At 38.1% G+C, this 14,016-nt stretch overlaps 1 protein-coding gene across 5 annotated transcripts in view; it reads left to right on the top strand.

Annotated features, from left to right (window-relative positions):
* The window catches only part of tapt1a (transmembrane anterior posterior transformation 1a), a 30,062-nt gene that overhangs the window by 12,639 nt on the left and 3,407 nt on the right, over positions 1-14,016 (top strand). For 4 of the 5 annotated variants that reach the window (XM_074649128.1, XM_074649129.1, XM_074649132.1 and 1 more), the window contains 8 exons: positions 246-343; positions 616-685; positions 1,488-1,568; positions 4,346-4,455; positions 4,619-4,678; positions 4,785-4,853; positions 5,036-5,112; positions 6,410-6,579. In XM_074649128.1, coding sequence (XP_074505229.1) covers positions 246-343; positions 616-685; positions 1,488-1,568; positions 4,346-4,455; positions 4,619-4,678; positions 4,785-4,853; positions 5,036-5,112; positions 6,410-6,579 — 735 coding nt within the window. Of the gene's footprint in view, positions 1-245; positions 344-615; positions 686-1,487; positions 1,569-4,345; positions 4,456-4,618; positions 4,679-4,784; positions 4,854-5,035; positions 5,113-6,409; positions 6,580-11,715; positions 11,803-14,016 lie in introns of those variants that run through there. The other variant, XM_074649130.1, reaches the window with a different exon arrangement.

Genomic DNA, 14,016 nt, shown 5'->3' with positions numbered 1-14,016 from the left:
TTACCTGTACTGCACATTCTGAGCATTTAGCTGATGCTGTCATTATATAATACAGAGTGACCTTCAGTGAATGAGCAGGGCAGAGGGTCTTGCTTGAGGATATGTCAAAAGAAGTCCATGTCTGTTGTTAGAAGGTGGTCTGTCTGACTATTAAGATGCATACTTTGAATTAAGTTTGAATGAAGTGGTATTCAATGCTGAAATGCTTTTGAAATCAGTTGTTTTCCTTAATGGCTTTTCCTCAGTCCTCCATAGCATCCTCATCATGGTTCAAGCCTCCACCCTCAACGTCGCTTTCAACTCACACAACAAGTCTCTGCTCACCATCATGATGTCCAACAACGTCAGTGCACACACACGAACACTGGCTTATAAAATATTGTAGTACACAACAATCTGCCTGATGTGATTGTTTAAGCAGCTGCACTCTTTCACAAACAAAATATATGCACACATCCTACATTGCACTTAAATCATTTATATGCAGATGTTTCCCAGAAAGATTAAACTGACGCGTTAATGTTGCAGCTGCAACATGATAGTTTGTTTTGTAATTTCTGGATCGTGAATACTGCTAACATTTCTTTCTCTGTTCTTCTGTTCTCTTAATCACAGTTTGTGGAGATCAAAGGAAGTGTGTTCAAGAAATTTGAGAAGAACAACTTGTTTCAAATGTCAAACAGTGGTAAGATATTAAATTTCCTATCAAAAATCACACATTTAATACACGATTTTAAGTATTGAAAAGAGCAAGAGAACCAAAAACATCAATCAACATCAAGCTAATCATGTACACGAAACATACGCTGTTTGTCAGTTTATTTTGGATAGATGTATGATGGACATTTATTCACATGATTGAATGATTTATAGTAAAATGTTAAGCATCAAACTGAACTGAAAAAACATTCAAAACAAGGAACAATCTAAGTAAAATGGTTAATTTCTCTTATTTATATACAAGCCTTTTATGAATCTATCTATTGATGGTCATAATACAGAGATATTAAATGTATTATGCACTTTTCATTTTCATTCCCAGAGGCAGCATGTTTTTATCTGTCGCTTTCTCTCGCTGTTCACTCACATCATGTAAGATTTCCTGTTTATGCAGCTGAGCGTGGTCCTAACTAGCATAGATGATGGCATGCGAAACATTTACATCCGTGTCTTTAAATTCTAGTAGATGAATGTTTATAGCATGCAATGCTGTGATCAGACTAAAAGCCTTGTGACTATGATAAGCTGCTACTGTATGTAACAGGGACTTATTTGAGACTTTTTTCATAGCACCTTTTTTAGCAAAGCACTGCACAGTGAAACTGACACATCTCATTTAAAACCTTCTTTCACATCTTCTTTAACACCGCCTGTTTAAACACCTCACAACAGTACGAGGATACCAAATGTGGCTGAACGCAGCGTTACTGCAGTTGTGTCTTAAATGTTGGTGTCTCTTAACCGAATGTGTTTATTTTATCCTGCAGATATCAAGGAGCGGTTCACCAGCTATGTTCTCCTCCTCATCGTCTGTCTCAGGAACATGGAGCAGTTCTCATGGAACCTAGGTAATCATCTGTTCTTCCCCAAACTGCACTTTAATTAAAGAAAGAGTGTGTAACACTTTGTGGGATCTATCAGCAGAAGTGGAATATAATATAATATAATAATATTATGTTTTCTTTAGTGTATAATCACCTGAAACTAAGAATCGTTGTGTTTTTGTTAGCTTAGAATGAGCCCTTCATTTCTACATAGGTCCGCCATGTTGCTCCGTCATGTTTCTACAGTAGCCCAGAATGAACAAACCAAACACTGGCTCTAGAGAGAGCCTTTTACCACCATTGTTCTCCGATATGCTTGTGAAACCATGGTACCGCCAGCAAGCGTCTGACTTCCGTTGCTTTTATGGGAAGGATGGCCTCTGAGCGGACAGCGTTAGCACGGTTTTGCACGCGGCGGCTCACATTAACGCAGTCTTGGAAAGGGAGGAGTGAGCGAAGGGTTACTCAGTTGGTTGCAATCTGCAACCACGCCACTAGATGCCGCCAAATCCTGAAAGCTGGAAACCTTGAGATTCATTTGAAAAGTTCAGCCCTATGTGTCAAGTTGTTCATAGTGGTCATAAATCGGAATTAAACATGAATTAATTAATTCAATTGTCAATCTACCTAGGAAAGCCATCCATCCTCTGAATGCCCTAGATCTTTAATTTGTGATTGTAAAGTTTCATGAGGCTGTGATTATCCTAGAGGTCACCACAGGTCATTTTATACAGTGAGGTCACGTTTTTAAAAAAATGGTCTCAATACAATGAAATGGCTCCTATGGGGACTAACATCATCACACATGAATACAATTGGGCTCATTGGACCCACAAGAATCTCAGCTTTCCAGTGATAACCAATTTATGTAATTTACAAGACTGTTTAGGGACCCCAGTATTCAGATATATTAAATTATATATATGAAAATAACACATTTATACTGCATTAAAAAAAACACGTTTTTTGCCCAAAACTGCATATGGTTATCATAACGTGGGCATGTCTGTAAACGAGAGACTGGTCAGTGCCTGTCATGGTAGAAATTCAGAAGAATATGCTGAGCAGCTTCTTTGCTGCCATTTTGTTTTTTGATGGAGCCACTGCAACACCTTGGGGATCTTTCTCTCAGTGAATGAGACGGAGCAGAGTGAACGCTGAGAGCTGGGTGTTTGTGTGTGTGACAGCCGTCTGAAAACACTCAGCTCCTCCTGTCAGTCTCAAAGCCAGAACACACAGTAGATGACAGACGTGGCCTGTCAGCTGGAATCATAACACTGATGTGCTAATACTGGCAGAGCTACAGCCTTCTGTTGCTAAAGAGGTATACAAAGCAAGTCGCCAGTAATTTACTTATCTTCCGGGGTGCATTAGTGGTGCCTGCACTTCTTTGTTTACATTATACAGAACCAAAGCACCTGCTCTCAGCTAATTACCTGCTAAACACTTTTTGATGAAATGAGAGCTAGAGCCGTGTTGCTCATTAAGTATTTAAGAAATGTATACAAGTAAGGCAACCTGTAGCTAAATATTAGTTTATCAATCATTGTTTTGTTTTTTTTGTTGCCATAATCCACTGGGTCATATATTGTGCAGACTGCATAGGGATTGTGCTGGTACAGAAATATGTGTTCATAGCATTTGCAAACTCATGCATTGAATGGTGGGTGTACTTCTATTAACAGTTACAATTTCGAAGATCTATATTTTGTCCTCTTTGGCAGCACCTACTGCGATAAGCCGTAATTGTAGGTGTGTTTTTGGATCTCATTTCCCAGAGATCGCTGCTTGTGATTTTTTTCCCGGGAATGTCGCCACAGACGCCCAGTTTGTAATAATGCAAATGCAAAGGCTTTCACCAGTCGGCCATAGACTCAGTCACCATTGTGTTACCTCATTCGGTGATACGTAGTGACTTAACAGACATTTACTTTAATTAGAATCTTTGAGATTATTGCATTAAAGCTTCACAAATCAATGTATTTGTGTTGGATCAAGTGACATATGTGAATGGTGGTTTGCTCGTAGTGGTGACCTGACAGCGTTGTCACCCGATTCTACTGTTCCCCTCAGCGCTGTGTATATAATGTCGTCTTTCAGCTCATTGTTTTGGTATTGGTTCAGTCTCACAGCCAGATATTTCCCTCAGTAGTTTGTGGGGAGTAAAAACAGAGCTAAAAGGAGAGTGAGGTGGACAGAAACATGACTCCAAATGAATGCTAGGGTTGCTTTTTCTGCTGGATGCGTGAAGTGTTTGCTAACATGTTACAACTTTATACTGATCAGTGTTGATTTTATGCTTCTGCGCCGGCTACAGCCATGACTGGAGGCACTATGTTTTCGGGTTGTCTGTCCGTGAACACAATATCTCAGGAACTCAAATTTACAAATGTCAAACAACATAAAACGATGAATTGATGACATTTTGGACAGACATGGATGTAGACTGCGACTTGACTTGGTGGCGGAGGCAAACAACCACAAGGCGGTAATTGTAATTGTAGTGACCAAAAATATATTAATACAGCTTTAAATCTTGTACAACTCTTGTGACTCTTTTTTCTCTAACATTAGCAACATTAGCTTCCTCTACCATTTCTCTAATATTAGCAAAACTTGAGGATTAGAACTTAAGTGTCACCATATTGAATCTTAGATCAGAATATATGTATGATGTGGGCAAATGTAGACAGCATCCAGGGAAGATTTGATGAGCATGTTCACTCTCATAAATTTGATTTTAAAATGATTTGCATATAACACATACAGTAAAGTTTCTTGTGCCATTTTTCTCCCCTCAGATCACCTGTGGGTGTTGTTCCCTGATGTCTTTATGGTCGTGACCTCAGAAATTGCTGTTGATGTCATTAAACATGCTTTCATCACCAAGTTCAACGACATCACTGCAGATGTAAGGACCAAATCTGATGTTCATTATTTCTAAAATAGTCTCATTCACCAACTAACGACTTGTCACACACAGTATGTGTATAATTTAGTTCTGCAGGTGGTCCGTTTACTAATTAAGACTTGTTTGCTCCCATACTCCATTATTGTTCTCGTCTCTTTCCCAGGTGTACAGTGAATACAGAGCCAGTTTGGCCTTCGATCTCGTCAGCAGTCGACAGAAGAACGTAAGCAACCGTCTCATTAAACTTACATAAACAGCACTCAGCCTACGCAGCTAATCAATGCAGTTTTGTCCAGTGCTGTAACGTGTGCTCCTCTGTCACTGTGTAGGCTTATACCGACTACAGTGACTCAGTGGCTCGCAGGATGGGCTTCATCCCTCTGCCTTTAGCTGTTCTGGTAAGAAAGGCTGTTGCTATTCATCACTAAATACCAGTAGAGAGTTAGTCATCGGCATATAAACATTAACCAGAACATCCCACAAACTTGTACTAGCTGCATGACTGGTTCCATTTCTTTAGTTTATATTATATTTCCAAAGTCAGAATGTGCATTTATTCTGCTTTTTAATGTTTTAACAGCTCATCCGAGTGGTAATGAGTTCGGTGAAGGTGCAGGGAGCTCTGTCATACACATGTGTGTTCCTCTGTTATCTCGGGTAAGTCTATTAAAGTTATACTGAATTAAATATTACTGATATTACGATCGATTCAAATTTTTTTTAATCACACATTTTCTATCTGTTCAAAATGTCAAGTGTTTGATATTCTTATCAACATAGGAGTGGGCAAATATGCTTACTTATCGCAAATGTATGTATATTTATTATTGGAAATCAATTAACAACACAAAACAATGACAAATATTGTCCAGAAACCCTCATCCCAATCATTTAGTCATATATCAGTGACTATTTAAATGTTTAGTTCAGCTATAGTGTGTTGAATATGCACACAGACTGTCGTGTGCTGCATACAGACATGCATGCAGAGTCACACATGCAGGCACTGTAATAGACACACACAGTTACATAAGTATTAACACTGTGCCCTCATGTTCTCCCTGTGCTGAGCTGCTGATTGCCTCGCTCACTCTCATTTGCCGGATCCTATTGGGCTCGTACCACTGAAGAGTTTCCCTCAGGGTGAAGAATACAATGTTGTCATCTCTAGTGCCATCTCTGGCCTTCCCCACCCCCTGATTTAAAAATAACTCTGGCTCCAACAGACCGCCGTGCCTTGGCAAAGACTCAGCCGTGCCGACACACTCTCGGTCCGAAACACCCTGTCACAGCGAGCAGTGGTCCACAGACCCAAATGTGTCTGTCTCTCTCATATCACAGTGTCAGAGGTTGGGCCTTATAGCAAAGCCCAGAGACAAGGAAGGATGGTACACATCAACATCCTGGTGTCAGTTGTGGGATGTGAACAGTGGCGATCGAAACCAGATGGTGCAAGATATTCATTATGACTGAGGCTGCACTGTAATAACTCTGCTACATCGCAGCACTGAGTAACAGCAAGACAGATGGAATAGGCTTATTCATAAATCTTCATAAAATATTCCAAAATCTGCAGTTCATCTTGGTGCTGAATCCATCAACCAAACTAGAAAAAAGCTCAAATTGCTCTTTTAATTCATTGGCTGCTAGAAGCAATAACAGGCAATGGAAATGTGAAATGTTTAAACAATATTCTGTAATTATTTTTATTTCACAAATTAAAGCTGGCATCAACAAATAGACAAACATTAGTGTACATCAGAGCCGAGAATGCTTTGTCATGTTTTTTTATTCATCCAGCGAAGTTAGTTTCAACCGTAGAAGACTGCTAAAACTCCAAAGTAGTTCTGGAAAAAATATGCAAAGAGTTTTTAATTCATTGTGTGGGTGTTTGATCTACCAAATACTTCTTCCACTCAGCAGCTCTCTAATCGGCAGCCTTCTCCCTCTTTAGGCTGGTTACACTCAAAGTGTTGAACAGTATTGTGCTGCTGGGGAAGTCGTGTGTTTACGTCAAGAGGGCAAACATGGAGGACAAACTGTTTGAGAAGCCCCCCGCCGCTCCATCCTCCTCTGGGAAAGCCCCCAGCAAAGCTGACCAGGCCAGATGTCCCACACCTTCAGGTAAGCCACAGACTTTACTGATTATCTTGTGTTAGGGACAAGGGTATGACCGTGTCTGGTTATGATCAAATATTAAACATAATTATTAGGATCAATAAAGTGAATATTAATACATTATCAATATGTATTATTAATTATGGTACACAACAATTATGTTTGTGCAGTAGCTCAAAAAGGCATTAAAATGGCTATCAAAAAGAATTAGTAATTACCAAACATAGTTAATTAATTAATTAATTATATTATATTATATTATATTATATTGAATAATATGATTGAATTAACATTAAATCAACCTCAGGGCACCTTTAAAGGTGATGTGTTCATTTTGTGTTTGTAACTTGTTTCCGCTGCTCCAAGTGACCAAAAAAATAACTTATTGCAGGTTTAAAGCTAAAGTTGGTAATCTTCTTCAAAACATTGTTTGTTATATTTGTTGAATTTCTAATTACACCCTGACAGCAATCAATAAATCAAATGCTCTGACAAAAAAAATAAAAAAAATCAGTTATCTGTGGCTGTCGCAGGACTGTAATAAGCCTGTAATAAGCCCGTCCAATCATTTCATTCGGCCCAATATTCGGCCTACCTACCTACCTACCTGGCTGCCTCCCTACCTGTACTCTGCCCATGCACTCATTACGTGTCACCGAAGTCTTCCACAAGCTGCTGGCTTGACAGCTGTGAGTGCTTACAATAGCCATGTTCGTTGTTTACATTAATTATAATATGTCTATTTTAAAAATTATAATTTTGGGAGAGTGGCTTTGGAGGGAGGCCTGAAGAGGCAGACTGTCAGTTTTGTTGACTTGGCGAATTTATCACTACTGAGGGACTTTCAGAGCTAGTGCTGCAAGCTACTTTCATTGGAAAAGAGTTGGCCCTAGCTTTAAATTAACATGTAAATGTGTATTATGTCAACATATTTAGAATTGGAGCTTTATTGGAAAAGAGGAACATAAGTTGACCCAGTTAAAGGGGGGGGGGGGAGAATGTGTTCCCTACCACTTTACATAATTATTCAAACATCTCAGCTTGATAACTTTGTCCCTCTCACTAATTATACCGTGTGGAACTATTAGGGTTCCTACAATCGAGGATAACCAGAATAAATCCTTAAATATTTAAGATGCTGTCTATAAATACATTTGTATTTGTCGTGGGATTCTGTTAATACCTTCTTCTTTGTTCTAGTCAGTAGTTTAATGATGAACTTGGCATGTTGCTTTTTTATAAGATAATATACTAAATGCATGTCTAGCTGTTAACACAAGACCTCAAGCCATCTCTTTTGAATAAATAAATGTCGGCCAAAAATAAACGTTGGCACATTAGACATTTAGATTTTATTGTGCACTCATATCTTCAGCATGAAAAATTCAGCGAGCTTTTAGGAGCCCTCAGCTGAGGTCATTATGCAGTGTGAACACGACACTTTGATTTTGGATCTAAATACAGAAAATGCAGCACAGACATGTTAAAAAAGTATTTCGGTTTTTGCAGCTGCTGTGAAAGCAGTGACAGAGAATACATCAAATATATTTATTTTGAATTATATTACACAAAAGCTTTTGAACACACAGAACATCAGCTTGAAATATTTTACAGATTTGTGAAGTTGCATCCTATTTTGGAGATATGAAAGGTGTCGAGACTTGAGAGAGCAATCCTGGTGGTTCTCAGGAATAGATATCTAGTAAATGAGACGTCCTGGGATTTAATCCTTCTTATTAATAATGTGGATGCTGCTCTTTGCCTCCCACTCAGTTTCTGATCTTTCTTGTCTCTCTGCACGTTGACTTACTGTATCTAATGAAACAGTAATGTCTTACAATGAGCTTTAAAAACGAATACACAGAGAAAACAAAGCATTGTTACTACTATTTGAATGTTTCTAAATCCTGTTTGTCCGTTGCATGCAGCACATTTCACCGAACTCGTCTCGCGTTGGAGAAGAATCATTTTTCTGTTACCATTTTTTGGCATTTAGCTGACATTTTAATTTACATTTTAGGCATTTAGCTGACACTTGTATCCAGATAGACTTGTCAGCAGGTAGGAGCTCAGTGTCCAGCTTCAGGTGGCTGATGGAAACAAATTTATGACCTTTTAGTCGTGGATAAGTCTACCTGACAGGCTATAACTAGTTTGATGCAAAAGCATTTAGAGGTTGAGACACATTTTATGTTGTGTCCAGAGACTAATCAAAGCAACTCTCGAGTCTTAAAAATGGTTAACCTTCCTAATACTTACTTGCATTTTGATTGAAGTACAGTATAATGTCATGAAGACTTGTGTGTATGGCTGCACCTAACGATTATACTGTATATATATTTTGTCTATAATATGTCAGAAAATAGTTAAAATGCATATTTAATTGTTTTTATCCAAGAAACCATCAACAACCCAAAGATATTCAATTTACAATCATATTAGACAAAGAAAAGCAGTAAATCTTCACATTTGAGGAGCTGAAACTAGCAAACGTTCACCATTTTGACTAATTGATTGATATACTAATTTTGACTCTACGTTTGACCTTTGATTGTAGCACATCTATCAAGCCAGTGAGTTTAATTTGTCTGGACTCAAATGTATCATATCCAATAACAGTGTTTAAAACTGTATGCCTCACTGTGTGGACGTGACTGGGATTATTCAGGCTTGACTTAAACGTTGCTTTCCTAACTTTGTAAAACAAAATGTGACAATAAATCCATAGATAACTTTATAGATTACTTATAAATTGTACACTGCAACTTGGTAAAACATCTTGTAAATGAACAGGAATACAATTCAAGTGGAAACCTTGTTCATGCAGCAACATATTGGTCAAAACAGGAATTTAAAATGATTTAAACAGGAATTAAAATTTGTTTATATAGTATATAGACATAGAATTGAATTGAGTTGAGTATCGGCTCCATTGTCACCGATACTCGATCCAGCTACATGAGTCAGTATCGGCTAGATATCCGATCCAGTATTGGTATTAGTGCGTCCCTAGTTAATCTTGAGATAAGTCCCTTCTTTGTAAGGATAGTTGTAGGTGTCTAGCGAGTGTTGTGTAAAAATAATCGATTAATTGTTAGTCATTTTCAAGCATAAATGCAAAAAGTTACCTGGTTCAAAGTTCTCAGTTGTGAGGATTTTCAGCTTTTCTCTGTCTTGTGTGATGGAAAACTGAATATATTTGTATTCTGGACCGTTGGTCAAGACCTTTGAGGATTTCACCCCTGGCTTTAAAAAATTGCCTAGGGCAATATCTTGACACTGTTAAACAGGCCCTGTACCTCAGACAGACACACACATATGATCAGACACACAGATTTGGAGGTGGCAGTATTTCCCTGTCATCCGCAGCCAAATCCCCACAGATCTTTTCTCCCGTGTGCCACAGACCCGCCTGCTGCTCCGAGCCAGGAGCTTTAAAATGACAAAGATCGTGTCATATCAAACATCAAAGCTCATACCAGCGCTTGTGTTTCAAACGAATCTGGTTTTTCAGAAAGCAGCTGCTACAAGGCTTAAGGCGGCTCGCTCAAACATATAGTGTATATAGAGTATGGGAAATGAATGCGAGTCTCCTTCTGCTTCCCACACATTTACTTGCTGGGATTTGAACCAGCTACCTCACAGCACATACTCACTTTTCTAACATTAAGCTACTTTATTCCGTGCCTCTAGCTTTACCTGCTGCTCCAGTGGATTCACTGCACAATTATGTTCATCTGCATGTCTTTGTCTTTACAATGATCTGGATTCACATAACATTAGATATGCCATCTGTCTATACTGCATGTTTTTGTCCAGAGGGCAGAAATGGGTAATGAGCGGTTTCACATCAGCCATTTCAAGCCCCATATGGTAGTTAACTTTTATTAAAGCTCACATATCTTCCAGACAAGAAGTAGAGAACTCTTATTTTCTGCAGTATGTGACTTGAATAACATTTCTGCTAAATCTTTTGTAATTTGCACCCTTAAGGACTCTACAACAGTTTATTTACACATGTAAATGATAAAACCCAGACAGAAAGGAGTGTAATTAAAAGACAAAATGTGTTTGTTTTATGTGGTAGCCTTTATGTCCAAATTTCCCCAGGGACAAATAAAGAAGTAAGAAAACTTCTGCTGACAAACCTGCATTAAATGATTTCTTTTGGTCACATGGGGGTAGCAAAACAAGCTTAAAACACAACATTGGCATATAATAACCATATAAAATTGACATGGTGAACAGTTGCCTATTTACACTTCCAGCAGTTTATATTGGCATTTATTTGGCATCTTATTTCTAGCAATTTACGTCCTTTTAGCTCTGTTTAGATGCATGCACCACTCGCTACCGCTACCGCACCGCTAAAATACCTTGTTTGCCTGTTGTTTGATGCTTGACAGATATTGTACAGTAGGTTTATCAGGGCTTTGAGCTGAGACCAAAACCAAAACAGTAAAGTTGCAGAACTAAAAACAATGAGCTGAAAGATGCTAAAATGCTCCATACAGCAGGAAAAAAAACTGACCAATTGGGTAATAATTCTCTGTGGATTTATTACTACAAATACTGCTTTCATATTACGCATACTGTTGTAGCATTGTTGATATGTGAGCAGCTTTAAATATGATATAATGCAGAGATCAGACTACATTTTATAAGCATTTTTATATGGCCCTACACTACAAAACTAACAGTTGCTTATTTTATCCAGTGTAGTATGTCAAAGCCAAAAGACAAACGAGGCAGGTTGTGGGATGCTTCCAGACATCCCAACAAAATGTCTTGTGTTCCACATTTTTTTTTGCTTTCTTTTGGCTAGTTTGATGACTTCTATGAAATATTTTGTTGAAATAGTGAAGCAAAAGAGGAATATTGTTGTTGTTGTTGTCGCATGGAACAGTGAAGTTGTTTCTTACTAATTACCTGCACAAGTTGTGAAAGACGGGAAGTTATAATTGGCCGGGATTCAACATGTAATCTGCAATATCTCTCGACCAAGTCAAATTAAAAAGACAAAAATATCGTGTTTTCTGATCCTGGCATTCACAAATTAATGAAAGTTAAACTGAGGCAAAGAAAGAAATAATGAGGAAATTGAGAGATGTGTGCACTAATTTATTTATTGACTATCAACAGGCGCATGACTTGCTATAAATTCCTCTCCGATTCACCACTGAATTATTCAGGGAGAAGTGAAGGTAATAAAACACCAAGCCTGTTTTCTAATATTCAATTGGCCTACAATGTCTTTTTTCATGGCCTTGATCATATTTGAAATTATTTTTAATGCCTTACTCAAACACTCTCTATGTGCTCAGTGGGTTGCATATTTCTAACTGTAAAGTGTCGGTTCAGTTCTGTCTACAGTTGGAATTGGAAGTTTGTTGTAGGCAGATAGCCTGTGGCTGGGCTGGTTGTCTCAGTGGCCTTGTTAATATCCAATGCTGCTTTGCTCAATTCTCTCTAATATGATGAATTATTCTGTTTGGTTGATTTTTTTTTTTTTTTTTATAATTCACTCTCTGGGCTCAAAGTTAAAAAGGCTTTGCAATGTTTTCTCTTAACATAATGCAGTGGAGTTCTGATAAGAACCAACTGTGCTTCTTCATCTTCCATGTCCTCTTTCTTTTCTGGCTACGTTTCATTATTCTTGCTCTGTGCTGCTATGAAACTGGGCAGTCAGGTGGGTGTACGTCAGCAGGTTGAATCACTTCCTGTCACTCAAGCCAGAACACCTTCGCTTCCTCTGTCACAGGCTGAGGATTGCTGCTCGTAGACGGCTCATCACACTGGGCCTCTCCCATACTGCATCTTCTTCCTCTTCTCTCTCAAAATTATTTCAAAGAAATATCTCCTTTCACCCCTTCACTTCTCCTTTTGTTTTCCTAAAGCTTAATTTATCATTTCTGCATCTATGTAGCTCATGACCACATCAATTTTTGGAATAAATCCCTCCTTTTAATACTGGTTTCAGGGTATATGCAAGAATCCTTAAGTGTGTCAAATTTAGGGGGATCTTTTGGCATACTATGACTTTTTCATTACTTTTTTCATCAAACTATACTTTGACTTTTTTCAAAAGCTATACTATGAAATTTGTATCACTTTTTTCGACAAACTCTACTATGACTTTATTGACCTTTTTTCAACATATTATAATTTGACTTTTCCGACATACTATACTATGACTTTTTTGACAAATTATACCATGAGTTTTTATAGCATAAATCACCAAAAAGTCACATCAGATGTTATAAAAACTCAAAAAAAAGTCAGATGTTACAAGTTCTTTAATATTATATCCACAACAATTACAGAGAAGCTTTTGTTAGCACAATAAGAAACAATACTCAAGTAATAAAAGGAAACTAAGACACAAAATGGTGCAAAATTCAAATCTAATATATATATATATATCCAATATATACTAAAGTGTTACCGGTTTGTAAAACGGCAAGTAAAAATATAATATAAAGGTAAAATGACAATTTAAAGTGACAGTGTCAAAGTGATAAGCTTAAGGGCTCAGGGGTTCATAAGTCTTATGGCCTGTGGGATGAAGCTGTCCCTGAGCCTGGTGGTGCAAATCCGGATGTGCTGTACTGTCTTCTGGACGAAAGTAGGCAGAACAGTTTGAGGCTGGGGTGATTGGGGTCCCTGATAAATCTGTTGGCCTTCCTTTGACCTCGCTGGGTGTACACTTCATCCATGGATGGCAGCTTCACCCTGGTGATGTGTTGAGCAGTTTTCAGCCTCCTCGGCGATGCCTTAAGGTTGAGGGCGGTGGAACTGCCTGCCATACTAGGTGGTGATGCAGCAGGTCAGGATACTCTCAATAGTGCACAAGTAGAAGTTGCAGAGAGTCCATGTTCAACCTCATCAGCCTGCAGAGGAAGAAGAGCTGTTGTACTAGTGATCGTGTCTGTGTGGTGAGTCCAGGTCAGGTCCTTGCTGATGTGAACCCAAAGGAACTTGAAGCTGCTGACTCGCTCCATCGTAGTCCTGTTGATGTAGATAGGGACGTGTCTTTTTCCCTGTAATAGTAGAGCGTGTCATGAAAAAATCATAATATAGTATGACGAAAAATATAATAAAAGAAGTCATAGTATAGTATGTCGAAAAACGCATAAAAAGTCACAGTATAGTGTGTCGAAAAAAGTCATAAAAACGTCATAGTATAGTACGTTGAAAAAAAGTCACAGTATAGTATGTCGAAAAAAGTCATAAAAAAAGTCACAGTATAGTATGTCGAAAAAAGTAAAAAAAAAAGTCATAGTATACAGTAGTATGTTGAAAAAAAGTCATAGTATGTCATTAAAATGTAATAAAAGTGAAATGTTTCAAGTTCTTCATTTCACTACAATTACAAAGACATAGTTTTTGGCAATACAAATCTTTGATCTCAGGCTCCCTCCAACAATACTCATTAAATATGTC

Source organism: Sebastes fasciatus, chromosome 10, assembly GCF_043250625.1.
Source record: "Sebastes fasciatus isolate fSebFas1 chromosome 10, fSebFas1.pri, whole genome shotgun sequence".
In the NCBI taxonomy this organism is placed as follows: domain Eukaryota; kingdom Metazoa; phylum Chordata; class Actinopteri; order Perciformes; family Sebastidae; genus Sebastes; species Sebastes fasciatus.
The sequence above is the reverse complement of the archived record's forward strand: the minus strand, read 5'-3'. Positions and strand labels throughout refer to the sequence as shown.